This window comes from Symphodus melops, assembly GCF_947650265.1.
Source record: "Symphodus melops genome assembly, chromosome: 1".
NCBI classification, from domain to species: domain Eukaryota; kingdom Metazoa; phylum Chordata; class Actinopteri; order Labriformes; family Labridae; genus Symphodus; species Symphodus melops.
The window spans coordinates 48006365-48033969 of NC_136691.1; the positions used below are offsets into that span (position 1 = coordinate 48006365).

At 41.3% G+C, this 27605-nt stretch overlaps 1 protein-coding gene across 4 annotated transcripts in view; it reads left to right on the plus strand.

Moving 5' to 3' along the window:
• The window catches only part of LOC306822896 (ADP-ribosylation factor-like protein 15), an 85240-nt gene that overhangs the window by 20649 nt on the left and 36986 nt on the right, over positions 1-27605 (plus strand). For all 4 annotated transcript variants that reach the window (XR_013778965.1, XM_079342183.1, XM_079342182.1 and 1 more), the window contains 3 exons: positions 10336-10480; positions 11773-11832; positions 21292-21500. Coding sequence is in view for 3 of the 4 variants with exons in the window: in XM_079342183.1 (XP_079198309.1) it covers positions 10336-10480; positions 11773-11832; positions 21292-21500 (414 nt within the window). In the remaining variant the exon portion in view is untranslated. The remainder of the gene's footprint in view (positions 1-10335; positions 10481-11772; positions 11833-21291; positions 21501-27605) is intronic.

Consider the following 27605-nt stretch of genomic DNA (forward strand, 5'->3'; position numbering starts at 1 on the left):
CCCTGAACATCCAACTGTACTCATACTACTTAAGGGGCATGAGTCTCCCTCCATTCTCCTTTTGACGTCACTGTTTGTCATTAACTTCTAATAATGGCTTTTCCATTTCGTTGAGCCTGAAAGCCTCGAGAGGATGAGCGACCATCCCTGTTCACAATTTGTAAAACGGAATGAATCTAGTCATTGCTATAGTTTATGTATCCCCAAAAGAGTCTTTTCTCCTGTCTTCTTGCTTAATCTGCACACACTGACGTATTGGACAAGGCCATCGGGGATATTGTGAATGACGATCGTGGTCGAGGCCTTATGTGTATTTTGTGTCGTGAGGAACAGTTCACTAACGGAGTCAAACATTTTCCATATCCTGTGAGAATCTATTTGCTTTGAAAAGGCTTTTAAGCTCCCCCCGTCTACTCATCAACCAAATTCTCTGCTACCACTCTATGTATAAAAGCAGATTTATTGTTCGCTTGGTCCCCATCAGGTTTTTTGTCTCAGAGGGGCCTTGAAATAGTTGATGGGGAGGGGCCTTTCACATGTAATGACAACGTCCTTAAGCGTGACACTTTCCCACACTTGTTTTGGCTAGAGGGGCTGTTGGATTTGTTTTTTATCAAACATTTAGTTAGTCGTTGATAGATATGCTGTATGAAAATGTTCCATAACTGATGTAAGTGGGACAAGTGCCCCCACCCATCCACCCACCCTTTTTATGTCTATGAGATGGGGCGCCCCCCCCACCCCCCTTGGTTCTTGCACACTGGTTTCAGGGCCTTCAAAAGGGGGCCCCTCAAGCTTTGATCCTCTACATGGGTGCGAAAAAACATCTTTTTGCCCTACACTGTGCCCAGGAAACCAAAGTTTTTGCCGCCGCCGTATGCTAATATAGCCTAGCTAATCACCCTTCCCAGTTACAAGATTTATATACCATAATGGCGCCCAGTGGTACCCCTTCAATTCGGTGGCCCCTTATCTAGCCTCCGGATGTCCCATGGAGCAAAGGTGTCTTCTGTCTGTGAATGCAGCTGCCTTGCCACCACCTCAGCCCCTTGCTTTCTTCACAAAAAGAGGGTGACATGAAAACAGTCCTGTGGGTGGGCCCCTTAATTCTGCCCCTCTCATTCTCTGCCTAATGTACTTTTCCAGTAAATGTCATGAAAAACACAGGAGCTCCAAGGTAGTCTCCAGACAGATAAATGTGTCGAGAGGGGGAAAAACAGTGGCCCCTCAGTCCCCTCTTTCTCGGGTAGCTGCTGTTTGCATTATTTTTCTACCAACATCTTACTCATCGAAGCCATTTGGTCCTCAACCAGTTACACAATGAGCTCCCTGAGAGCCACTGAGAATATACTTTTGAAACACAGCTTCATTTTTTATTCCTATCCTTGCCTCGGGTTTTCTTTTTTAGGCTGTAAGAATTATAATTCAAATGGTGTTTTTGGACACAGAGCTTATGAACTTTGTTTCTTACAAACCAACAAATGTCCCCTCACCAACAAAGCACAAGTTGCAAGCTATAGGGAAACACTATTCATCCTCAGTCTGTGCTGTGGCCCACTCCGGGCCCCTTGAATGGGACAAAAGTGGAGCTCGTGTAGTGCTGGCTGAACTCGCCGAAGCACTTGGATCCGTACCAAGATTTCCTCAGGTGAACTCTGGTCTAGCTTGTTGAAAGTGAGAACCTGTTTTTCCAATAAAAGGGCAATAACTCATGAGAGAATCTACTTTTTCTCAACTAAATATGAAGTGTATGTGTAAACAGTCTTTGGAAGTTTACCTTGAGATTATAAATGTGAAGAATGGAGATAAACACTGGCTTAAGTATTCCACAAAAAAACCTCTTCACATGAAGAAAAACTATGAGTTATGGATACCTCCTTAAAAAGTTTTTCAGGATAGTTTTTGGCAATGTGCTTCTGTTAAGGATATAATTTCTTTTCCAACTAAATACATTGTTTGTTGCCTTTAAAAAAAAGCAATTGTATGTCCATGGAAAAAGAAAAAATGTCTTGTCAATTAAAAGTCCATCGATATACACTAGCTAGAGTCTGAGAACCTGCAGGAGAGCACTTCAAATTAGCAAGTCTCTTTCCGAGCATTCAAGTAACTCTGGTGTAACTCGCTATAGTAATGTTTAATTTGTGGCTATGGAAGCCTTAACCTTCGGCCATGGTACAAGAGTCTCCCTTTACACTATCTGTAATATCTGCAGAAGAAAAAATTACAGTACACTTTATGATCAATTTAAAGTATAACCTGTTAATAGAGACTTTTTTTTTTCAGAACAAATATTTTTTGTAGTTTCATTAAATTGTTCTTTATATGCTAAAATTAAATCCAAATAAATAAAAAAAACTTGCAAGGTAAATAAAAGTAAATGGTATAATATCATTGATTTCCACAGCATGTACTGAACGGTAACAGGGCAACCTGTTGTTCTAGGCTTTGCCCACAGTGCTGCAGAAAATGACGTCTACTTCATCACCGAATTAAATTCCAAATAATGTTTCTGAGTCACTATGTAATGTGTATGTGAACCATAGCAGCGGGCACTTACTGCCACATCCAGATGGTGCTGAAACAAACAGAGCTACGCTGTAGGACCTCTCAATAGGAGCGTCTAGACTGGTCCCTGACCAGACAGATACAGCCTCCCATCAAATTAGTGTTTGTCAGATTTATGGTAATGGTCTGCAACAGTCTTCCTGTCAGTGACATCAAGATTTACAGCACTGACACCCATCCCCAACCCCCCCCCCCCCCCCCCCCCCCCGGCTGCACAAATACACAGACACATACACCCAGTCCAATCCTAGTTCTTACTACTCTCTTTATCTCACTGGTTCCTGCAAATACACCCTCCCCTGCTCCATCTTTCATCTCTCAGTCCACGCTCACTGCGACACAACAACTCTTACGCACCACCCAGCCTCCTCTTTTCAGCTGGCAGGAGAAGTTGGGGATGTTGTTGCATGTGTACATTGGGAGAAAGGAGGTCGAGGCCATGAAGTTCTGCATTCTCCTCCTTTTAAAGGCACCACAAACCCCAGTGTTAAAAAAAAAAAAAAAAAAAAAAAAAAAAAAGACCTACTCAGGGTGGCAAAACCACCCAAGCCCCCTCTGCCTTCCTAACAATGGCTTGTGTCAGGGTTTCCTGTTAATCCTCTGTGATGAAGCTTGAGTGTTTTTGGGGTGAAGGGGCTGGGGAGGAGGGTGAGGTGGTGGTGCATAAAAATGCAATCTTGCAGGGGGAAGGGGGTGCATGAGAGAGGTTGGTGTAGTTTCGGGTTGACCCAAAGATACCGAGCGGTGAGAGCTTAGAAGGGTTACATTATCAGTGGTGTTGGTTGGTGCAGTGCACGTTGAGTACATGTATGTGGATTAGCATCGCCTCCTCTTTCATGTCGATGTTTTTCGGGTGGTAACTCGACCCTTGGGCCCTTGCACAAGTGAGCCCAGTGGGAAAGGCTCCCTGAAAGATATCCCGTCCGTCCTCAGCCTACATTTCTAAGGCTGCTCCTCCGCCTTTGATCTGACCCCCTCTTCAAACACGCAGGGTCACAAGCTTCCATGTCAGGCCAGATAGTAGAAGGCCAACACTGGAGCTGCTCACTGAAAAAGCAGGGGGGGATTGCTCCAGGCTGTTGTACAGAAATCTTGCCCCATAGTCTAGACGTGCCATGGTTGTTTCTTAAAAAGTGGACTTCACTCTCCACATGGTCAATTGATCCCTTGACCTCATTCTGTCAGATAAAACTCCACCTTTTACCACCGTTCAGAAGTTGTGGGAGATACTCATTTTGTTTCTGAATTTTGGAACTTTATTCTTGTTGAGTAAACCTTTTCTTCTGACAATGTTCCAGCATGCTTCCTTACCCCTTATTGTCATAAAATACGGTTGCGATTTTATACCCTTTTTTCTTGTAAAGTACAGATGCTAATATTAAAAACATACTTTTTCTTTTTTTGAACAAGAAATCAATACTTCAGGTACAGTAACAGAGGACATGCAATTGATGCATTGTGTTACAACAGAAGCTGGGGGGAGCTCTAGCTTCATTTCTGTGCCTTTTTCGCTGTGTGTGTGTGTGTGTGTTCTAGCTTGTCTCCTTGTCCAGACACCTTAGCATCAGGACTATAGTGTTCATGCTCTTAAACAAGGGCCAGACACAGAGAAAGGGGATGAATGAGTTTCTAGCCGGGTTGATAGGAGAGAGAAATAAGAGGGGAAAGTGGGGGAGAGCGGTGGTTGCTCCTTCAGAATAAGGGGGATAATGTGCCTGCAAAAACATCGACAAGCAAATCAGCTTTGAATCAGGGCCTCCGTGAACACACACCAACACATTGGCATAATGGCTTGTGGGCTGTTTTGTCGACTTAAGAAAGACACGGTCCACCTCACCAGACTGGATGTTGAGCTGGTGCAGACAGGGTCATCTTGTCAGTGCTGTCTGTCTGTCATTTCACTACAGCAGGTTCTATGATATAGTTTATCTAGATGTTTAAATGAACAGTAAACACTTTAATTATGAAACGTCAAAAACATGCACTGGATGTGGATTGAGACGTGGAATGGGCATGATGCGAATCCCCCAAATGTTCTAGTACACTCTCGGCGCAAAGGTTTCTTTGTGTGTGTGCATGTAGGTGTCTGTGTTGGTACAGGGATCTATTTCTGAAGCAGGGGTAATGAATGTTTAACGTCCTTAGTTAGCAATCATTTTTGACGTGTGGTAAATCTTGTACATCATCCTTCACAGCTCCAGTTGAAAGCATGTCACAGTGCTCATCACTGAAAACACAGAGCATGGGAAGAGTCCAGCGAGCAGCCTTGTGTGGCTAGCATGTCTCTCTCACCTCTTAACGAGAATGGCATGCAGCGCGCCCCCACACACCCCTCTCCCTCACTGTACTGAGCCACTCTCTGTCCCACCGTGCACCCCCCATCCAGCTTCAAAGCGGCAAATAACAACAACAACTGAAGGGGGGAGAAGATGAATGAGGATGAATGAATGTGCCCCTTCCATCCCCCCCTTTAGCCTGTGCAGCCCCTCAACCTCCCTGTTTCCCTCTACCCTGCCTCTCCTCTCTGACAGGCCATCTTCCTGCAAGCCCTTCTCCAGTCCCGCCCTCCGTTTCCCTCAGTTCTGCAGTCCTGTGTTATGACTGTGCCTGGTGTGTATTACACACATATCTGTTAGCGCCACTCCTCCGCTGGGATGGCCATATAAAGGACTGTCATTTCCAAAGGTCACAAGTGAGCCCTGAACACAAGTGTTGTCCCGACACTTGGTCTGGAAAAATAAAAACCACCCGCTTGCCCGTCCGTGTCCTGTATCTGTCTGTGTATGGAAGCTATGACTCCCAGAAGCAAGTGTCTCGTATGTCCCTTTCCTTTCCTCCTCCCCCTCTCGTCTTTCTGTTACAAGCTCCTCTGTTGTTGGGAACATCAACATTCCCAACTTGTGTAATTGGCAGGCAAGAAGGAAGTTATAGTTAGTAGTTTGATCTGCCTGGTGATGCCTGAAGTGTACTAAACAGTTTTTTTTTTATAAGTCACTTATTTTAACACCACTGCTGTGATGAGTGCAAACTGTTCGAGCATGTACCTTACCATTCAAGAGGAAGTCTGCTGTCGCTCAGTTGTGTTGAGAAATCACAATCACTTACTTTATTTAAAAATATGGAAATGATGCAACCCTTTGCAGTTATATTTATTTTTGATGCCCTGGCTTTTCTTTGGCTTAACAAAGTGTGCTTTCGATTAGCCTTCAGGTAGTCAACCAATCATCTAAACCCTGTTGACAGATTTTCTGTGGCCATAGTTTCTGAATAAACAGCCCCTCTTTATGACGAGATGTATCCACATCGTGCTGACTGAGTCATCGGGAACTTACTGCTTTTAAACCAGGGCACTATAATTATTTTGTATTTGTAGTCTTGTATGTAGAAAGGAATTTCTGGACGACTCCCAGAGTGGATTGTTTTCATCAAGAGGATGATCTGACGTCTGTGAACATCCCCTAATATATGCTCCTGCCTTGTTGTTGCAATTGTCTTTTTGTCAGTAGAGATATTGTCTCACAAACAATTCCAACATTAAGCATAATACAAATGTTGTACCTGCAATGATTTTTGACAAGAAACGTTTGATTGCAACATGCTGTGGATGATTTGTCTGTCATCATTAGTTTTACCAAATCCTACTCTTAATTTCTGCTGTGATTTAGGCTACTTTTATACCATGGAGTTCTGTTTTTGCACTCGCAAACAAAGTTATATTTTTGTAACTTTAAACATCTTGTAGCTTAGTTATGTAAATGTATAAATGTCCTGCAAACATCTGGATAGAAATAAAAAAACAAATGATTCTAATGATTTATCAGACTTCTGACCTTTTCTGGCCAAGACATTGCATTTATTATTATCCTGTCCTGCGTTTTTCCAGCATAAACATTAGTTGATGCTGCACATCTGTGCAGCTGTTTTAAATGTATGCAGAAACAGTATTTGTTAGAGGATCTGTCGTTGAAACTCAATGCTGCTTTGATGAGGGCTATAGCCACTACATGGTTTGCAACTGAAAAATTCAACTATTAATTATTTATTAAGGAGTAACATTATACACCTTAAGGGCTAAAGAGTGTAAATAATGACTGAATAATTCTAGGAGGTGAAAATTAAATGAAAAGAATTCAATTCAGATTTTATTTTTAGAAGTGTTTAATTTTGAACAGAAAATAATTTCTGTTAAACAAAAGTTGTAAAGAAACTTTTGTTGTTTAATGTCCATAATCTGAATCAGCAGCTCAGACCAGGTAAAAATTGGAATCCATGCACCTCTAGTATTTGTCATACTTATTATGAGCATTTATTCTTCTTTTTCTTCACATGATGCTTTGTGGAAAATTTAAATGCACATACATGCAGCATGTCTTGGCAGATAAGGCGACAATGACCAACAACACTGCAGGGGTTCTTTTCAACCATATGTTGCTTTTTTCCCCCCCAACTGAAGCAGGGAGAAAACGAATCCATAGAGACTGGAATGTTGTTGGGGTTCCTCAGTTTGGAACATGCTGTCATGACGCTGCCCGTTTTTCTGTCCTTTATTACCTCTCAAAATAAAAAGGGATTTTCTCTAAAGAGCATGGCTCCTTTTCTGTCCAGCTACATCAGGTGAATTTGTAACATGATGGGTTGTGACTGTTGAAAAAGCTGTCCGTGAAACGTTTCAACTCCAACTGAACCTGTCAGTTTGAAGAAGTTGAACCCTGTACCTTAAACTATTTCCATATATGTGCTGTTCAAAAAACTAAACAGGGTCATATGTTAAAAGTATGCAAAGTAACAGAAGGTCATGTGAGAGCAGCAGTCTCCACCGTGGTGACGCTGCAGCATACGGTATGCCTGTAATGTTTTAGGCTGAACATTGGAGTAAAAGTCAGTGCTCTAATTATGTTCCACCTGCTGTGCTTTTGAACTCTGATTATGGGCTATATTATGGGTATAGTGGGGTTTTTTCTCTCCAATATTTTTCTGTATTCTTTGAATTAAAATGAGGTCATATTGTATGAAGCCCCTGTAGAGTTCTGGATCTGTCCTGACCGCCCTTTACACAAACACTGCTTCACTAACAGTTGTGTCCTCAGCTTCTGTTGCTGCTCGAGTCTTGACCCGCTGCCAGGAGACTCGCTTATGTCGCCCATTTAGTTTCCTGACATCTTTTTCAAATTAAGGGCTGTGGGACTTGTTTTTTTTTTTCCCTCCTGTCCGTCAATTATCTTTAACGATACTTGAATCTGAAAAATGCAGCCTTAAGTTATATTTGTCAGCTTTTCTCATTTACATAAAGCCTAGCTAATCATCTTTCACAGTAACAGTGAGGTAATGTCTGGGCCAGTCCTTTAGGGAGGCACAATTAAAACATGTCCATTCCTACAAGAGGAAGCCAATCAATAAAGTCGAGCAATGGCAGACTTTTTATGGACTGTATTTTGGCATCAAGTGGCAAGTGGTTGTAAAATAACTACCATAAAAGAGTAAGAATCAATGATAAGCCTCCATAGGCACGTGTTTTCATCAGCTTCTAACGGGCTTGGGTCCGGTAACCAGCCTCTAGCGGGTATTTAGGGTCCTTTTCAGTAGGTGTGAACATACTATTCATCCAACAACATTTAGATAACTGTTGAATTGACAGTTTTAATCTCAGCTGTTGGTCTGGATGCCTTTCAGATTTATGGAGGTAGTCATCATCCAGTGGTCTCAGTTGATGTTTTGGTATCAGTGACACATCACACTTACTCTCAGATGCTTGTTGTGCGGTTGACGGGGGAGGGCCATGTCTCTAGGTAAGCAAAGGTCTTTGAACATATTTATTTTTCTCCCGTGAGCATTTTGAGCAAGCACTCGTCGTCAATCTTGTGCTGTCAAGGAAGAGCCAGGAGTGGGAGCTCCCGTCCCTCTCGACCTCCCAGGGCCCACTGTGTACACAGGGACCCTCGGGTCAGGCCCTGGATGCTCCTTTCACTGTTGTGAAATCAGCCCTGTACAAGGATCAAGAGGGGCTGGGAGTTGTTCTGTCTTTCTTCTCCCACGTGGCCAGTAAGGTTTTTGCGTTCTTGCGATTTCATCTCAGTATTATTTCATAAGCATGTGACTAAACAGCAATCCACCAATTCATAGAAACTTCAAGGCTACTCCAGTTCCTCCATCTCACCTCATCTCAACCTCGAGTTCCTCGGTAAGACCATCATTTCAGGGGACTGACAGCTGGGGGGCAGATTTGACCTTCTGTAGAAATCTTTCCATGTGGCTTCAGGACAGACAGGTAGGGGCAGAGGCTGCAGGAGGAGCAAAAAAGCAAGAAAGAGAATAGAATGACCTCGTCAAGCCAAGTTTTAACATGTGTTCCCCCATCTGATGCGCGTGTGTTTCTGATCTTACCGTTCTTCCGGAAGATGAGAAAGTTTCCTGTTTGAACAGACTGGTGGGTTCAACAAGAGTCTGGGGTTAGGGTTGCTCAGCCGACGTCTGGTTCTGCCGAAGCAGATTCCCCACATCTCCATCAAACAGCAGCTCTTTTTTGGCAAGGCTCTGAAAACTGACCCTGGTGGTCACTGATGTTTGGGGGTATGCGGAGGAATCAAGGTCGTAGCAGTCTAATGGTTGTACTTTGCTGCTTGTCAAAGGCAAATTCTTGTACATTTTGCTCCAGATAAGAATAGAGCTGGATTCACATTTGATGTGCAGGCAGCCCCTTACCAACATTTTTCTTTAGATATGATGAGTGTTGATTTTAGAATATTTATTTATCCTTTCATTGACTTTCTTCTTCCTGTTTTTAATGGCGTGCCCAAGCACACCTGGCGAATGTGTGCACAGATGTGAAGCGGTTCAGGTACACTTTGGCGTTTGTGTTTTCCTTCCTGTCAGAGCCTTTGATTGAGCAGAGTGCAGCGTGTTGAACAGGATTGTCCCCTGACAAAAGCAGTAAGCAATCTGTGTTGATGTTCTTCCACCAGAAATGTGATACAGTGGATGAGAGGGAGAGAGAGAGTCTTCCCTACCTTGTCCAGACTGGTTCCTGTCTTGCTAATAAAAGAGATCTTCTTTTGGTTTTGGATACTGATCTCTCCATACACAAGTTTAAAGACCTCGTTCACGGTTCACACTGCATTTGCCCGTTAATGTCTCACAGCAGGTCCTCAGTCCCAGGCCATGATTCATGGAGTGACAGGTCTACCTCTGGCTGCCATAATGGCCAGTCAACCCCCCCCCCCACACACACACACACACACACACACACACACACACACACACACACACACACACACACACACACACACACACACACACACACACACACACACACACACACACACACACACACACACACACACACACACACACACACACACACACACACACACACACACACACACACACACACCGCAGACAAAAACATGTTACGTTGGGGTGTAGAGGCATGCAATTAACACTTGTAATCCCTGATTTCATGTTTGACTTTTGTGTATTATGTTGTAAAATAATCATCTCTTGAATTTCGATTTATCAAATGACAATCAGGAAGTGTTTCATATGTGATTAATCTTTAATACGTATGAATGTTTTCATGTTGCCTCATACTGAGGCAGCTATGTGGCCTTGAAAGCCGTCTTGCTGAGTTGGAGATGCACTAAAGCTTAGACCAAGACTGTTTTACTCGAGTGCATAGTTTGTCTCTATTGAAATGATAAGTCTTCATCACTACCTGATTTGTAAAGGACAAATGGCCTTTTCAAGCATATTAATGGTTTTGTTTGTTTGTTTCAGTGTTTCCGGGCACTGTGCTGTAAAGGACCTCCACCGCCAAGACCAGAGTATGATGTGGTGTGCATTGGCCTGACAGGCGCTGGAAAAACCAGCCTGCTCTCACGTCTCTGTAGTGAGGGTAGCGACGGTATTGTACCTACAACAGGTATGCTCACATATCCTTCAGAACAGAAAGAAAACTAACAGCTCTAGAGTAACAATGTACTGTTAAAGGGGACATATTAGGAAAAATCCACTTTTACAGTGTTTATTTGGGTCTTATTGACCCACACAATTTTAAATAAATGTTTCCAGTTCTTTATTTGTGGTCTGCTTAAGTTTTTACTACACAGAGAAAAGTGCTCCGTTGGTGACATCACAAGTTAGATTCTAGTTTAAAAACTCTTTACATTTAAAGAGACACACACACCAAAACGGAGTGTTCTGAGAGAGCTGGTTTCTGGGGTGCTGGTGTGAAGTATGTCCAGAAGAGAAGCTAATAGGCTTAGTTAATCATTCTCTTGGTAGTCACAGTATTCCATCTCGTCAATGCAGTCCGTCAAGTATACTGACACTTTGTAAGCAGAAAGCTTTGAGCTATTTTAGAAGTCTCATTTTAGAGTCATTGGGAGCTTGCTTAATAAAAAGTAATTCCTAAATGTGTTGCATGTAACTGGTTTTATTTGTCTGCATCTGCCACTGAGTAGACTCTTTCAGTTAATAAAAAGTGGATTTCTTAACCTGACAAAATAATTCAACATCAATTATCTACCAGTAGATTTAGCTGTCAGCAGTGTCTGTGTCTGCTGACCTCTACAGAGGGAAGATAAAGAAGAGCAATAAGGGGGAAGTCTAGAGCATTTTCTTTGACTACTTCATCTTTTAGCTCTATTGCAGTGTTCTCAAAAAAACATATTTAGCAGTCAATTAACTAATTTATAGATCATAATCGCATGTCCTACATTGACAACTTAGCCTAATTTGTGCAACATTAAATCTCTTCCCTTAATGTGTTTCTTTACTATTTCCCACTGGATGAAACTGCAGAAACACACCACATAATTAACATGGTAGTCACTTTAGGCATAACTTCAATCCACTGACTCCAATATGTAAAAAAAAAACAAAAAAAAACACTCCTCTGTTTAGCTTTTCTTGTTTTTCTGTTGTGCTAACCCGGACCACACAAAGTGTTATTTTCCTTCATTTTTGCAATACCAATATGATGTCAGTCCTTGTTGTGTTCACCAGCTGGCAGTTTGGGAAAGGTGCGCCAAATGTCCAGAGGAAATGGGAAAATGAAGAAATGAACTGTTTTAAATTGGATTTCCCACTATTAAAAGGATACTGAGGAAAACACGTGAACAGTGACTCATCAATCTGACATGTACTGTCAACACATGCACAGAATTTCTTGAAATCATTACAGTCACTGATTTGTAACCTTTCTCCTCTCAGGTTTCAGCATCAAAGCAGTGCCATTCCCAAATGCCATCTTGAATGTAAAAGAACTTGGAGGTAAGAACTGAATGCTCCGCCGTATCCTGTAATGCATTTATAATCTAGCTTGACAGTTTCTTCTTTTGGCACTGGAAATCCACGGTGCGCATCCGCACCTCAGAGTATGGCTGCTGTACACAGCAACTTAAGAGAATCTGAGTATTAGAGGAAAAATGCTTAAGTGACTCACCCAAAACAGGTAATGAAATAGTTTTTAAAGAAAGCACAATTAGAGAATATCCACTGGAAGTTTCTTTGCAATTCCACATAATGTGATACAGTAAAATCTATATTAGTTCAATAGTTAAGTAATTAAGAGCCTGTGTCCTTTAATGCCTTTTATTTTGCTGCCAACGCTCACAACTTCGATTTCAGAGTGCTACTACTCACCAGTGCTTACTGTTGCTAGGTTACGAAAGTTGGCTCACAGTACTACTGCAGTGCTCGGTAGTGACTGTTGTCTGTTTTACATAGCTTTGTCTGCTTAATGTAAGGAAATTTCACCAAGAAATCAATGTAAAGGAATCGTGTAGTCCTGCCGCTGGCAGCCGCTCTAGACCTGCAAATTCTACCCTCCAATGACGAGGCAGATCCTAAAATAATAACTATTTCAAATTGAGAGTGAGCGCAGCGACATAAAGCAGCTCATGCTTTTTGCACTCAGGGTAATGAACGCTGAAAATGTGTAACCACATATTGTAAAGAAAATGGGCCTGCCAGCGTGAACAACAAACAAACCCAGCATCAGAGGTCACATGACATTAATGAGTTTTTTCATCTATCAACTTTAAATAAAACGCAGCAAACAACCTCATTTGTATCCCATTTAAAGATGATTGTTTCTTAAACGTTTACATTATAGAACTTGGCCTGATACATTCTTATTTTTTTATATAAACTGTTAACCAGGGATGCAGAATCATGTTAGTTTTTGGCTCCTGTGGCGTCACACCTTTTGGTTGCAGGACATTTGTGTACAGACGTCAGACGTGCTTGTGTGTTTTGAAGAAGCTGTACAATCTGCACCCTGTTATTCCTGGAAATGCACCTAACTCAAGGAAGTGGTTTAATAAGCACAGATGAGTGATCTGGAGCCTGAGACATGTAAACAGAACAAAAGCAGCGGGAGACTTCCAGTCCTTAAAGGGAGTGTTAATAGAGGGACAAATCAGCGCTTTCTCTTCTCCTACCTGTCACTTAGTCCCACAAGAAAACTCATGGTTTTATTTAGTTGTTTAAATAATCATTTTTTTCTGTGCACTATGGGCACATGACAGGTGCTTACTGTTTACTGAGGCTCATCCAGCCTAGATTCCTGAAAAGATGAAAAACATACGTGCACCGCTCCCAACACACACACACACACGCACAAAAAGAGGCACCAGGGGACCACCAACGAGGGTGCTTCCAAATATGGACTGGGTGCATAAGGGGTTTTTCAAAAGAGTTTTTTTTTTTTTTTTTTTTTCCTGGATTGGTTGAGGGCCAGTCTAGCGGGACATTATTGTGGTTGGAAAAACAGTGGTCCCACAGATGACATGTTTGATTTACATAAGTTAGGATGGGCTGCCACCACCACAGCAAAGGATGATGAAATTCCCCCCCCTGCTTGGACCCCTGCTCCTTTTCTCGTAAATTCGAAGAGCGATTTATGGTGCCATACATTTATAAATGGGTCGAAGATGGTAAAAACAAGCACATGATATTTTAACGCCTCTTCTGACTCCTACTTTTTTTCTCCAGAGAACAGCTCTAGAGCATCGTTTCAGTCTGAGGAAAAATGTCCTCTTGCCACCCTCTTTATAGGACGGATGAATTTCTTGTTGTTCCAAATATCTTTGACGTGAATTGTGGAGTCAGGAGAGTTGGTGCTCTTGCAAAATGGTCATAACGAGCTTTTCAGATCCTTTAGTGATTAGTACAACCCTTTCTACACTATTAAGAACTTACCCAACACTTCCCATTTCTGTCAGTAGTTTTTTTTCTTCCCTTTCCCCATGGCTGTAAAACAAGCAAACAAGCCTGGTTTAGTTTTATGTTATTTTGCAATGCATCAATGATGCAGAAAGATGATACAATTTGTGACGCACAGAAATCGGTACTCATGACCTCAAACAACTTATTTTGCACAATACCTTTGTGGCTGGCTCTCCTCGATGAACCTTGACAAGGAAAGGGAAGAAGGGCTTGTTACAGAGCCTGAAGGAGTGAAGCACTTCCATTGATTTCCTTCTTTTGCTGCTGAATAGCCCATTAAATGTCAATTACATATTCTCCCTTTTACAGTAACAAATACAGAGCAAGTCCTGTGGATGTGTGTTACTGTATGTGCAGGAAATGTAAACCCGGCCCCTTTGGTAGAGCAGTGAAAACATTTTTAATTCTTCTTCAGAGAAACACACCCCTTTTATAATATTATAACTTCTTCTTTGCTTAGCAGGCTGAGTCTGAACATTTTTCAACACACTTCAAAAAACATGGTTCAGGTTTAACGGGAGGAGGGCACATGGGAAACTAACAAATGTAAGGGTCAACTCCTTTGACACTCACAGAATTCTTGCATACAGCAAAGAACAGAAAGTGACCCTAACGTGGCACTCACAGTTGACTTGTGACTGTATTTTTTATGTCGCAAGCCTGATAATGAATTTTTAACTCTCTTTGACCTGAGAGCACTGGGCCGGATCTTCATAAGCCCATGCTGTCCCTTAAACCAGGGGCACAAAGCCGCTTATGTGCAACTGTGATGTATGGCGTCTGCAATGATTCAGACAGAGCTACATGTTTGTCCAACCATGCATTCATCATCGATGGCTCGTTTTACATCTCTCTTTCCTACATCTTTAACTGTGGTTTCCCTTTTTCATTTTCCTCCTCTCCCTTCTGCCCCACATCCCCTCTTCTCTTAACTTTTGCTTCTGGAATGTTATTTGTTTCATCCGTGTCTCTTTTCGCCTCTATTACTCTTCAATCCTGTCAAACTCTCTTTGCTTATTGATTTGAGCACATTGCCTGGCCTTGATAAAGCACCCTGCCTTCCAGTCATAATCAGGCAGAACTTTTCTCTGTCATTTAGTGTTTTACATGCTTTTAATTAATCCACTTCTTTTGGCTTTGTGTTCTCTTGCATAAAGTAAACAAAAGAAGAAAAAAAAAAACAGTTCCCATTCTGGTTGAAATGGATGTAAGCGATTACGCAAAACCTGTTAATCTGCATATCTAGCCACATGTGTTACAGAGAAACTAGATTAGTTGTATATGCGTACAAAGAGGTGAAGTAGAGGTGAAACAGCAGTGTGGAAGGATGAAAGGGCAAAACGATTAAATCCAAAGTCAAACTACGTCTTGGAGTGAATAAATAGGCTTCTACAGCCGCATTGCTGAAATGGAACATGCGTGGCTGCTGGAGAACAAACTATGTGGTCTCTTCTGATGAAAAACAATCATCAGGCTTCAGTGTCATAAATTAGCACTGCACTTAAAATTGATTTAACTTTGTTATGCAAAACTGTTCAGTCAGACGACGAGTTATTTTACTGGCAGAAGATAAAGTGTCCAAGATTGAGGAAGAAGGGAAATGTTTTTTTTTTTGTCTATCATGGCCTTTTGATAGGAATTAAATGAGCATTACAGGTAAATGTTACCCGAATGGCACCTATCATTAACTTAATCCCTTTGGATAATCTGAAAACATAATTAGGAATCAATTGCATATCAAAAGAGGATTGTGTATTCATAGTGAGTTTACCTGCAAGAGTGGAACACACTGCAGCAGAGCTGGGCATCACAGAGATCAAACGTCTACTTATCTGAATAAAATGTATTCAAGTCTTTTCAGCTGGTTGACATTTAACATTTAGCAACTGGCAGTCTTCAGGCTGTCAGGCATTTGTTACCCAGCTGGTGCAGGTATGAGGATAAGAAGGGAAAGGCACCTCCAGGGACACGGGGAGGAATCTATTTAGTGTGTGTGTGTGTGTGTCTGTGTGTGTGTGTGTGTGTGTGTGTGTGTGTGCAGGAATGTGTGAATGTGTGTGTATACTTCTGGACAGTGACATGACGTCAAGTCTAGACGAGCCCTTTCCCAGTGTGCTTTCATGCCACACAATGACAGCTGATGAAGAAGTAGTCTTTAACATCTCCACTCTTTGCTTTGATTCATTGATTTGAGTGTTGAGATATTTGTCCCTCCAGCGTTCTTGTTCTTACTCTGTAGTCAAGTTAACTAACAATCAGACAATTGATTCTTTAAGACGTTTGCTTCCTGTGCGTTGGAGACAATTCATAAACGATGCATTACATGCCATATACGTAAAGTCTATCGATGTTATTCACATACAAAGAATATGACGAGCAAAAAAACATGGAAGCACATTTACCAGTGTCTCTGTGAGTGCACCTAAGAACAAAACCACTACATGTTAGTCATCACAGACCCAATGTGGTTCTTATTACTATCAAACAGGACCACAGTGTGTGTGTGTTACTTTGCCCCTCAGAGATGCTTTTCCTCTAAATTGGAAAAGAACTGACCAGAATTGGGGGGGGAAAAATGTGTAAATTGTCATTTGGGTTTAAAGCAGATGTGAGGGTTCTGACTGTTCGGATTTTAAAGTTCTGAGGCCAGACGTGTAACCGATCTCTATTTGGGGCCTCATTCAAGGACATTAGCTGTCTGACCGCATGAGGACAGTAGCCTCCACCTTCAGACAGTAAATCAGAAAGACTTTGTATCTTTGTTGGTGGTCTTACAGATGACAAACTTGAATCTATTGATATGACAAAAAGGTGATTGTGTATTTTAATTTGAACTGCACTTGAATACTAACAGATTAACTCCAATCAAGCTAACGTCTTTGTTAAAGTACAATGTCTGGTTAGCTGTGCCCACCTCTGAATATAAAGAAACGTTATATTACTTCACTTAATAACACACATTCTTTCATTCCAAACATGAAACTGTGCTGGTGTGCTCTGTCTTCCAGTTTTTGACCCATTAAAAGTCGATAAGCACACATCATTGATGATTTGTTATTATTTAGTGTAAATGGCAGGGATTGAGCAGCGGTTCAGGCCAGGCCTCACACAGGAACTGTTTACTTAAAAACAGACATTGCTGACACTGCAGGTTGATGAGTGTATCAACAGCTGAAGTGTTTTCCACGTCACTTCAGCTCCCGCCCCGGCTTGTTCCTCAATGAAGTAAGCAAACTTTATTATGAGAGGCCTCCCTCCCCAGACCCAGCTCTCCCTCCCATCACTGTAGTGGAGATGTTTTGTTCACAGAACTGTCTGTTTTTCGTTAAGAACACTTCAAAGAGGGTTGCTTTCAGTGTTTTTAAGAGTGAAGAAAAGACCTGATTAGCAACACATTTGTGTTTGGTAGAAGATAAAAGCTGGCAAGAAGCGTGAAAGATTGGAGGCAGAAAAGTACCAAACAGTGCTGCAGAAAGCTGCCTCGGAATCTAAAACCATACCTTCATTGATATCCAACAACAAACAGATCAAGCCTCAACAGTAGCCTCCCTTGAAACAATATACTGTAGGGTTGTAGGTTTCAACTTTGGTCACTCATTTTTTAAATGTACACCCATCACAAGCTGTTTGAATTTGTTAATGATTCCACAAACACCAGAGTGTAAACACAGCTGAAAGACAAATTGAATTAAGAAAGAAAATCTGCTTTTAATTTTTTACTGTAATAGTTTCCTCATGTTTTACGGGCATTTGCGTCTTAAGTTTGATTTACAACTGAAAGTCCCCGCTTTGCCAAAGAATGGACATATGATCAATAGAACATGGAGGTGATCGTTTGTAACAAGTGAATATCTGTTTTCCTTATTGTCTCCTTCCACCACTATTCATATCATCACGTCTGCAGAAATGTAACGTGTACTCTTCAGTTTGGTTAAAAACATGTTTTGAGCTTTGTGTTCTTGAACGATAATGTCTCCATCACTCAACAAAACCAAACTCTGCCTAAAAAGAGCTAATCAAAGACACAGCCAATATCCCACCCAGCTTCACGGCTCACTTCTCTCCCATTACTCTGTCATGATGCATTTATGCACACTGTCATTGTTAAGTCTTTGGTAGATGAACATACTGCGGTTTTCTCTCCACACTGGATAGTAAATCAGATGCAGAATGAAGTACCACGTCTTTCTGAATTTGAATTTTCAATCATTAAAACAAAGAAGTATTTTAGCATTTATAAAAAAATCCATGTATGAAAACTGTTATTTTTATTTACTCACAAATTGTTTTGTCAATGAAAAGTTCCTTAAAAAGACAGTTTTTAATAGTAAAGCAGAAAGCTAAACCCATTTCAGCTCAAGTAGCTACACAACAGCCTGCAGAAGTTGCCTGTGCATACACAATGAATCATCAAGTCTGTGTAGTCGAACACAGACAGTCTAACACTGTACATTAAGATTCATGTCTCCCAAACCTCAGGCCATGTAAACATGTTTAACATGTGGATATTGCATCCAGTACATTGAAAAAGTCATTACACTGCTTGTTCAGATGCTCGTCTTTTGTTCGAGGGGAAACAAAAACAGTTTTCTACGAGCTCGAGAAAGACTGGTGGACCAGGAGACGGATGACCTCAGATCAGCTTTTAAACCACACACTAGCTTTGTCTGCACCGTGTCATAGCATCTGATATGTTGACAGATGATGAATGAACAAACAGGTTTAAAACTAAAAACAGAATATGGAGTTAAAGTCAAACCAAACAACTTTTCCTGTGACATATCTTCTTTCTTTTTCTTCTCAAACATGTTGAATGCATCGTGGAAAGCACGGCTCTATTTCCAACAATAAAACAACAGATGTAATGCACCAATTGTATAAGTTCATTCATGACACTACATCTGTTTCTCTGTACTAACTCATGAACTCTGAACTTATGACTGACACCTCATTTCACCAATCTGGACCTTCCATTCACTGCTCCAGGCTACTATAGCCAATAAGAGCATGAGTAGAAATGGGACTTTCGCTTTCCCCTCCGTTGCCAACACTACACATAACACAGATGTGATTAAAAAAAAAAAAGAAATAACAACCGGATCAGAGAATGAGGAACAAATGAGGTCAGGAAACTTGAATTGGCGAAAGTGAAGTAAAGTAAGAAAAATAATGTTAATGGAAAACAAATTTAGTCGAGGTTAAAAGATCCGAAAATCATTTAAATGAACAGATGTCAGAAACGTTTAAATTATTGCAAACATCCCATTTGGCCCCGTTGGTTCGTTCTGTTTGTGGGTTTTTTTCAATAAGAATTTAAATATTTCTCTCTATATATAAATATAGTTGCGTTGCAGTCTAGAGAATTTACACAAAGGTACTGTGCAGGAACCTGGACAGCACGGGAGAAAACATGGAAAGGTACAAGGTCTCCTCTCTCATGGAGCATGTATTTGATTCATTGTACAGCAGGGCTTCCAGCCTCCCCCCAATAATCATGATGTCATATTTGGAAGTCCTCCCATCAGACCAATAGGTGGCAGGAGTTGCCCACGAGACCCAATGAAACAAGAGGGACATTCCACCATTTCCAGACCAAGATGAGAGAAACTTCCTAGTCAATCTCTCAAGTGCCACTTTGTCTGATAGCTTTCCACTCCAGCGAGAGGTGTGAGGAGGAGGAGGAGGAGAGAGAGGGGGGGGGGGGGGGGCGTGAGGGTAGGGGAGGTAAATGTCACTGAGAGCCCTTCATAATTTAAAAACATTTCCCAGCCTCACATTTCATCACTGTTTGGCAGTTACCTTAAGATGAGCAAATGTAACAAAACAACAGTTCATCGGTGAACTTCAGCAGATGGAGGATCATTTTAACCACACTCGTTTTAAAAACAAGTGAACGTGCGTACGCAGTGTGAGAAGATTGTTTTGTAAGTGTTTCTATTTGATGCTTATAGTCTTGGTGAGCATGTAGAACAGGACAAAATAATGAAAAACATGTTGTCAAAAGGACAGTGTTCATCTGAGTCAAGGAAACGTTTGAGGGAAGAAGATCAAAACAACTTAATTTTAGAGGATGTGAATCTGAGTTGTTTATTTTGAAAGGAATGTGTCGGTGATCGTAATATCGGACCATTTAAAGTACAAAGAATGAGGAGAAAAAAACTCACTGTCTCTGCATAGACACTCCACCTTAAATCAACCCTTCTGCTGTTGGCTTGTATTTAGTCGTTTCCTCTGTAAGGGACATCAGGCATCTGTGGTGACGGTGTGCTCAGTCAGTGACATTGGATTCCAATTATTCCAAGGCAGGAAGTCCAAATGCTTATTGAGCATGAGCAACACAGAGGATATGACTAGCTTATCATGTGTTTTGGTATGAATTATTTCTCTCCACAACAATGGAGAGAGAGTAATAGAAGCTGTGAAAAGTTATTTTTAATTGTTCAAAAAACAAATATGATGACAATTTAAATGCAGAGCAGACCAAATTTTCTCTCTTTACTTTTTCGCTCTTCTAATCATGTGTTTTCCCTCAGGTGGGATATTAATGTTACAGGGCAGTCAATGAAGTGGTTAACATTTAGTGTGGAGTCTAATCCTGTGAACAAACATACCCTGATCAAGTGCCCTTCAGTTACAGATAGTGAACAGTTATTTTAGTTATGAACATTATTTTGGAAAATAGAAGGACATAATGTTTTTTATTTTTGAATTTCTCTATTAATACTGGTATTTCCTATTCAAAAGGTTAACCCTTTCAACAAGCAGAGGGCAGGCTGGTAGTACAAGCAAATGAAATTGGTGGGAAAAGTGAGCAGACTCATATTGTGAGTATGTCAGTCGCTTCGTCGAATGACTTACACTAATAAAGTTCCTTGAACTTAACCATTGTGAGCAGACGTTTGTGTTCCAGATTAGCAGACAAAGTGGAACCATGTGTTTTTTCACTGTGAACTCAATGTCAGTGCGGCCTTGAAATTAGCTCAGACTCCATTCAAATAATCCGATGAATATGTGTGTGCTCTAAGAAGATTGAAGCTCATTCCTTTGTTTTAACAATAAGTAGATCATCTGTTGAGAAACTTGAGTCAAACCAAATTCGGTTGATGTTTGAAGGTTCAAATTGAACGTCACATGAGTACTTTTCCTATAGTGAATGAGCAACATTACAAACAACATTGCAGTAATTACAGTAATTATTTTTAAAAACCTTATAAAAGTGATTCCACACTGGATTATAAAGTATTGTTAATAGTGTTCTTTTCTGTGCCATGTCTTGATTTTTCTGTATCTCTTATGTTTCTTAGTTTTGTATCAGAATGGTTTCTTGTGTTTTCTAAGTCATTTCATAAAATGTATTTTCTGACTATGAACAATAATAAACTTCAGGGACGTGTTGGCATTTCTTTCATTAATTGTTGGACATGATGGCAACAACCGTGAAATCAGCCTTGATCATAACCGCTCCTTGCAGTTCACATTTGTGATGACATCTGTTGACAGGAGCGGACAATATCAAAAAGTACTGGAGTCGTTACTACCAGGGCTCGCAGGGTGTGGTCTTCGTATTGGACAGTGCCTCGTCAGATGAGGACCTCGAGGCTGCGCGCAACGAGCTCCACTCTGCCCTTCAACACCCCCAGCTTTGCACACTGCCTTTCCTTATTCTCGCCAACCACCAGGACAAGCCTGCTGCGAGGACGTCAAACCAGGTAACCTCTTCTCTATCAGTGCTGTTGTTTTGTTACTGTAGCCGAGGCATCGGCTGCATAATTACGTTGATTTTAATTTATTTGTTGCAAAAAATCCCCAAAAACCACTGCAGCTTATACAGGGTCAGAATGGTCTTCCAAATGGCAACTTCTGTTCATATCTTGGCCTTTGGACTTAACTGAACATTAAAAGGTTGATGACTTTTTAAGACCCAGTGCCTTCCAAACACGTTTGACATAGTTTCAAACTTTCACAGCTTGAACACTTACTTTCAAATCACATTGAAGGTCTCGGACTGGATATCATTTCTGACCACCTTCAAAGCCTACGACATTGATATGTGTTTTAGGAGTGGTTGTTGGAGTTGCATGTTCTTTTTGGTCTAAATGAATTATAAATAATGTCAACCAAGTAAAGACTTAGTTATGGAAGTATTTCTGGAGACCTTTTTTCTCTCTCAATAACTGAGGGAGGGACTGTAGGAATGACCATATGTTTTGGATTACCTTCAGATGTGACAATTTGATGAACCACTGTTGCCCTCAAATTCAAATGATTGGAAAAAGACAGGTTTAAGATGAAAGAAGACCCTTTGGTTTTGGGAAGTTAAATGGCAGCTGTAGATCAGTGGAAGACTTGGTCATCTCTCAATTGGCAGGTCTAGGGTTCGATCTCTGCAGCCACATATCCGATGTGTGGCAGTGGACGTGTCGATGTGTATCAATAGATAAGTTAATAATGATGGAAACTTTACATAGCCACCCTCTGCCATCAGTGTGGAATTTTTAGACTTGGTAGGTGTGACCTGTGCTGGCAAATTACCAGTACCAAATGTCCCTCTACAATAAAAGCGGTTCCCTGCCACCAAATCGTGAATCTGTTTGCTGAAGTGCATTTATTTTGCTCTTGTTCTCTGTTGTTCTCGTTTTGGTGGTTCTGTTTCACAGGTTTCAGAACATGCAGAAACATGCAGGCAGAGATTTTTTAGTAAGTTTCAGTAACTCCATGTGAACGACACGTTATCCTTATTTAAAAGATTTGCACTCCTGTCTTGGTTTGTTTCCTTCCACAGAGTTTTTGGCGGCTGAATCCAGAGTGCTCTTGGCAGGTTTTAATTCTTCTTTGAGCATTGCATCACTCTATTACTGAGTGAACATTTTAACAGCAACAGTCAACACGGAGCCCTATGAGCATAACTTGTTGTTGCATTATTTGTATTCTTCATTGGAAGATGACAGAAAATACATGTTGTAATCACACAGGAGTGTGTCATGTCACCACCTCACTCGGGACACAATTGATCCCTGCTGCTGCACACAGCCATGATGTACAGCCTGACTGGAGAGAATGACCCACCTCTCTTAGTCTGTTTTCTTTGCAAGCCTTTGACTCTGCCTCTCTCACAGATGGAGCCTCTTGAAGTAGGATGTTATGCGTGTGATATTCCCTGTGCACTGCTCACTCGTGTTTTAAAAAAACGTGGAACCTCACTTTCCAGCACACCCACCTTTGCAGAGGCCGATTTAATGTCTGAAGGATTAAAAAAACAAAATAGGATGCCTGGAGAGAGGACCATCTGCATTTCTTAGCCTGGACCACCAGTGTTGCTGCTCATCATCTATGTTACATCTGTGGTGGAAAATAACAGAAAGTTCTATACCAGGTTCTGTTGGGACCTGGCTGAATGGATCTGAGAAAAACCTATGGCTTAAATCAATTTCACTTAGTTTAAGTAATTAGTTTGGACTGGTTGCACTTCAGCACCAGCCACTACTGTCACGTAAACTCACTAATCTTATTGATATGTTAAATGGTTACTGCTTGCATTAAGCCTGACAACACAGGTCTCTTTGTTGGCTCTCATAACGTAACCAATTATATCAGTCTGTGAGCCACAATTGCCCGCCGGTCACAGCGTGATGTGTCCTCTGCCATATTTGACCCGTCATTGCATCAATCTCTGCGTGTATTGACTTTTCTGAACTGTTTGCAAACACTGATGACACGTGAGACTGGCTTATGGGGACAGAGGCATGAGATAAATGTCGCCTGAGACCTATCATGCATCAGGCCATTTCAGTTCATCCCTTCCATTCAAGACCAGGATATGCAGGTGACCGGGGATCAAACTTTTCTCTTTGAGATTGTTATTTTTGTACATGGTCCCTGACAACTAAACTATGAGGGGGATAGGAAAACATAAAGCGGAGGGAGAGACAGAACAGCAATTCAGCTCCGTCGATGATAAGTTTCAACCCTATAAAACTCAGCAACAGAACAAGAAGACCAGAATAAAGTGACTCGTCGGCTTATGAAAAGCCCTACATTAAAAAAGAGGGACTAATGTTTGGCCTTGAGCTTAACTGTACTCTTAGTACTGACCAATCATGTGCTATTACCAAAAAGTACCTTTTTTTTTTTTTTTTATAGAACATAATAATAATTTACACTTTATTAATCCCACGAGGGGAAATTCAGTTTTTACACTCTGTCTAACACACACATAGGCCGAGATACACACTCATGCACAAACAGGGTTCTAGTGACATGCATTAATGGAGAGGTCTCAGAGTGAGGGGGCTGCCCACAGCGAGCGCTCCAGAGCAGTTTTTGGGGTTCGGTGCCTTGCTCAGGGGCACCTCGGCAGTGCTCAGGAAATGGACTGGCACCTCTCCAGTTACCAGACCAGTTTCCTGACTTGGTCCGTGCCGGGACTTGAACCGGCGACCCTCCGGTTCCCAACCCAAGTCCCTACAGACTGAGCTACTGCCGCCCCACCCTTTGCCATTGACTTCACCTTTTGTCTTGCATCTTTTTTCCTTCCTATTACATTTTAAGCTCTTGAGCAAAGTAATCAACCTTTTTCTAACGAATGTAGGTCACATGTTTATGTCATGTGTCACAATGCTAAGAAATACAACTTATTTTCATTTGGGAGAGGTGTGGTGATAAGCCCACTCAAACACTGGAGAGTGCAAGCTGGGCATACCCTCTCTATGTTAACCAAACATTTGCTCAACATCTGCAGGGTCCCTTCCTGGAGTTTATTTTCAGTTTCCATGTTTTCCTTTAAGTTTGCTTTCGGGAAGCTTTTACCTCAGTTCTGGGACAACTTGGAAACATGCCTAATAAAAAAAAAGCTCTACATTCTTTACTACAATGTTTTTTGAAGCTGCAGGCAGAAAAAAAAATTGAAACAGGATCTGATCTTTGAGAATCAAACAATATACTTGTTATATTCGTAGATGTGAATAAAGGTACGCATAGAGCTCAAAGTAATCTGAGGGTTTGCACAATACCAGAATTTAGACTTTAAGTATTATACTGTAAAAACAAGCAATACTGAAACCTGTGCTAGCACTCAGCAAGAACAACGGAAGTCTTAGGGTAACATCATTCTTTTAATCACCAAACATGTCCACACTGCTGAAATAGTTTTTGGAAAAGGTTTCAATTTTCTCATGACCTATAAAACGACGATGTACTTGCTGGTTTCTGGTACTATACATTGTTCCTTCAGGTCATAACTTGTGAATATTTGTCTTCAGGAAGTTTGGGAACATTTGTGTTCACATTACGTATTGATAAAGGTTGTCAAAATGCTCCACTCTAGAGTAGAGTTGCTTAATATTAAATGAAAGTTACACTGAAAGTACCTAGGTACATGTCAGGAAACAGGTGGCAAACCACTCTGAGCACTGGCCTGGCTGGTCCAGTCAAAGTGCAGTGTGTCTCCTCAGCTCAGGATAAAAGCACAATTAAAGATATGCCACTTCCTGTTCCCAAGATTTTATCACCCTCAGCAAGCAGGGTTGTAGGAAGCATCACATGAGGCCTCAGGGTGAACCCTAGAGAGTGTTGTTTGTGTACATTGTAACTGGCAGCACTTCTCATTTACAATTTAACTCTTTTTGATAACCTATGGCTTACCTCTATATTTACATGTAAACAGCTGCTTCAAAAGCGCTCGGGCATGTTGTGTCAAGATGTTCATGTGATATATTTTATGCTTAAGTAAGTCTTTATTTATAGCACTTTTAAAACAATTAAGATATAAACCTGCGTTAAGCTGTGAAACTAAACGACTATACTCTGCTTGTCCTCTGGCCCACAGCAAATAAAACGTGGCTACATGAGCTACACCGCCTTCTGTGTTACTGTAGAACGCAATCTCACATGCATGCATACTTTAAAGCCCTTTACAAGACACCATACATACCCAGTATGTTATGTATCGTTTCATTATTTAATAGCTTTCTCCTAAGTAAACAAGTTCTGCTAAGGGTCAATGCACATCGCTTTGAAATGCTTCAGACCACTGGAGCTACTTCAGTAATACCCCTGTTTCAGACATTGTTCATAAGGTCATCCCCGGGTTAGTAGAATAACACTGTACAAATACTGTCAGTTTGCAGAAAGGTGGGCATTCTTGTGTCTTAACCTAAATCATATTCAGCTGTAATAAATGGTTATTTCTCTTCTTTTTTTTTTTACCCTCGGACAAGAAAGCTACGCCGTTGTTATGCAAATAATAAACATCTCTACATTACTATTACGTTTCTTCTCACCAGTACAGGTCCTGATAATGTCTACAATCATAGTAATCCATAATACTTACAGAATAACCTTTTAAGCCGCAGTCATAACCTTTGAGCCTTCATAACAATTTGCTTCGGGAAAGTCGACATAGTCACATTCCTAGTTACCGCTTTGAAATGTTTTAATGATTTAAGCATGTCAGAGTGTTTATTAGACAGATCACTCTAAATTACAACAAGAAGCTCTGTGTAAGCTTTTGTATATACCACGTTTGCAGCATTCTCTGCATGGCCTACAACTGTGCTCCCTTTCAATTCTCAGACTCCAAGTACCTCTCCTATGGAGTGGTTTCGTGGATCCTGAAACTCTTTCCCAGAGGACTATCTGATTCATTTATCTGGTTCATTCAGGGGTGTTGGAGTGCCAATTTTCTATCCTTCAGATATCCATTCTCTAGCTTAATTGGTACGATATGAAGTCGTCAAAGTGGCTTTACTGTTCCTTGTAATGGTGGTTGGTATTTTTCCAAAAAGGTATGATCTGAAACGCAACGTGTTGACTTTAAAATATTGATTCATCTATAAATTGTTTTCATAGTTTTGTCATTTCAGAAACGTTAAGCCCCAGTCTCCGGGACCTGCTTTGAAATGTTCCTCTGTAAATTGTGTTTAATGTCCCAGATGGATTTTAAAAGGATTGTGTATATAAATATGGAAGTGCACATTCCCTTTGACAGCCATTACATGGCGTATAATGTTACAGCTGTGGATACAGGTCTGTGGAGAGAGTCATGAAGTGAGTCAGTCACTGAGGATCTGTACGTGATCTAGATTGCAGAATTAGATTAGGCCAACAGATGGAGTTTTATTGGAGCATGTATTAAGGTTTGCAAACATCTTGCAGCAGAGCCTTGAATCCTGTAGCGGATTTTGATCTGAACTCCACAAACCTCCGAAGACAGCAGCTGCATTACAGGTTCTCGCTTCTTGTTAATGTTTGGCAGGCACCACCCATGAAACGAGCCTAAATTTAGTTAGTCTGAATTCTATTGGCAGCTCTACGGTGAATGACGCTGTACACAAATGACGTCTCCATGTTGACCCTCTTCTCACCGCAACCGCTCTGTTGACAGAACAAGGTGGCTCATTTCCTCAACGCACGCAGACACACATGTACACTTGCATTTGCTGGTGCTGTTTTCTGGGGCACTCTTTGTTTACGGTGTCATGTTAGTGACTCTGGGTGTTTCTGGCACTACTAAAGCGAGGGGTGACAGAAGGTGGCGGTGGGGTAACTCAGCTCAGTGGGCCTGTTAAATCCTCACTGGGGCCCTCTGTGCTGGTGCAAGTGTTTTTCAGGAGCAGGGTGGGTCTGGAGGAGGTCGAAGGAAATGTGGGACAAAATTCCTTGTTGACATCAATCTCCTGCCGTTGGGGGGCCCAAGGAAGCTTGGGAGGAGTGGAGGGGAGGTCACCCTGTTGATATAACACCTCAACAAAGCAGGCCTGTTTGGATGGATGGGCCTAATGGACTGCATCCACGATGGGCTCTTGTTTTAGAAAACA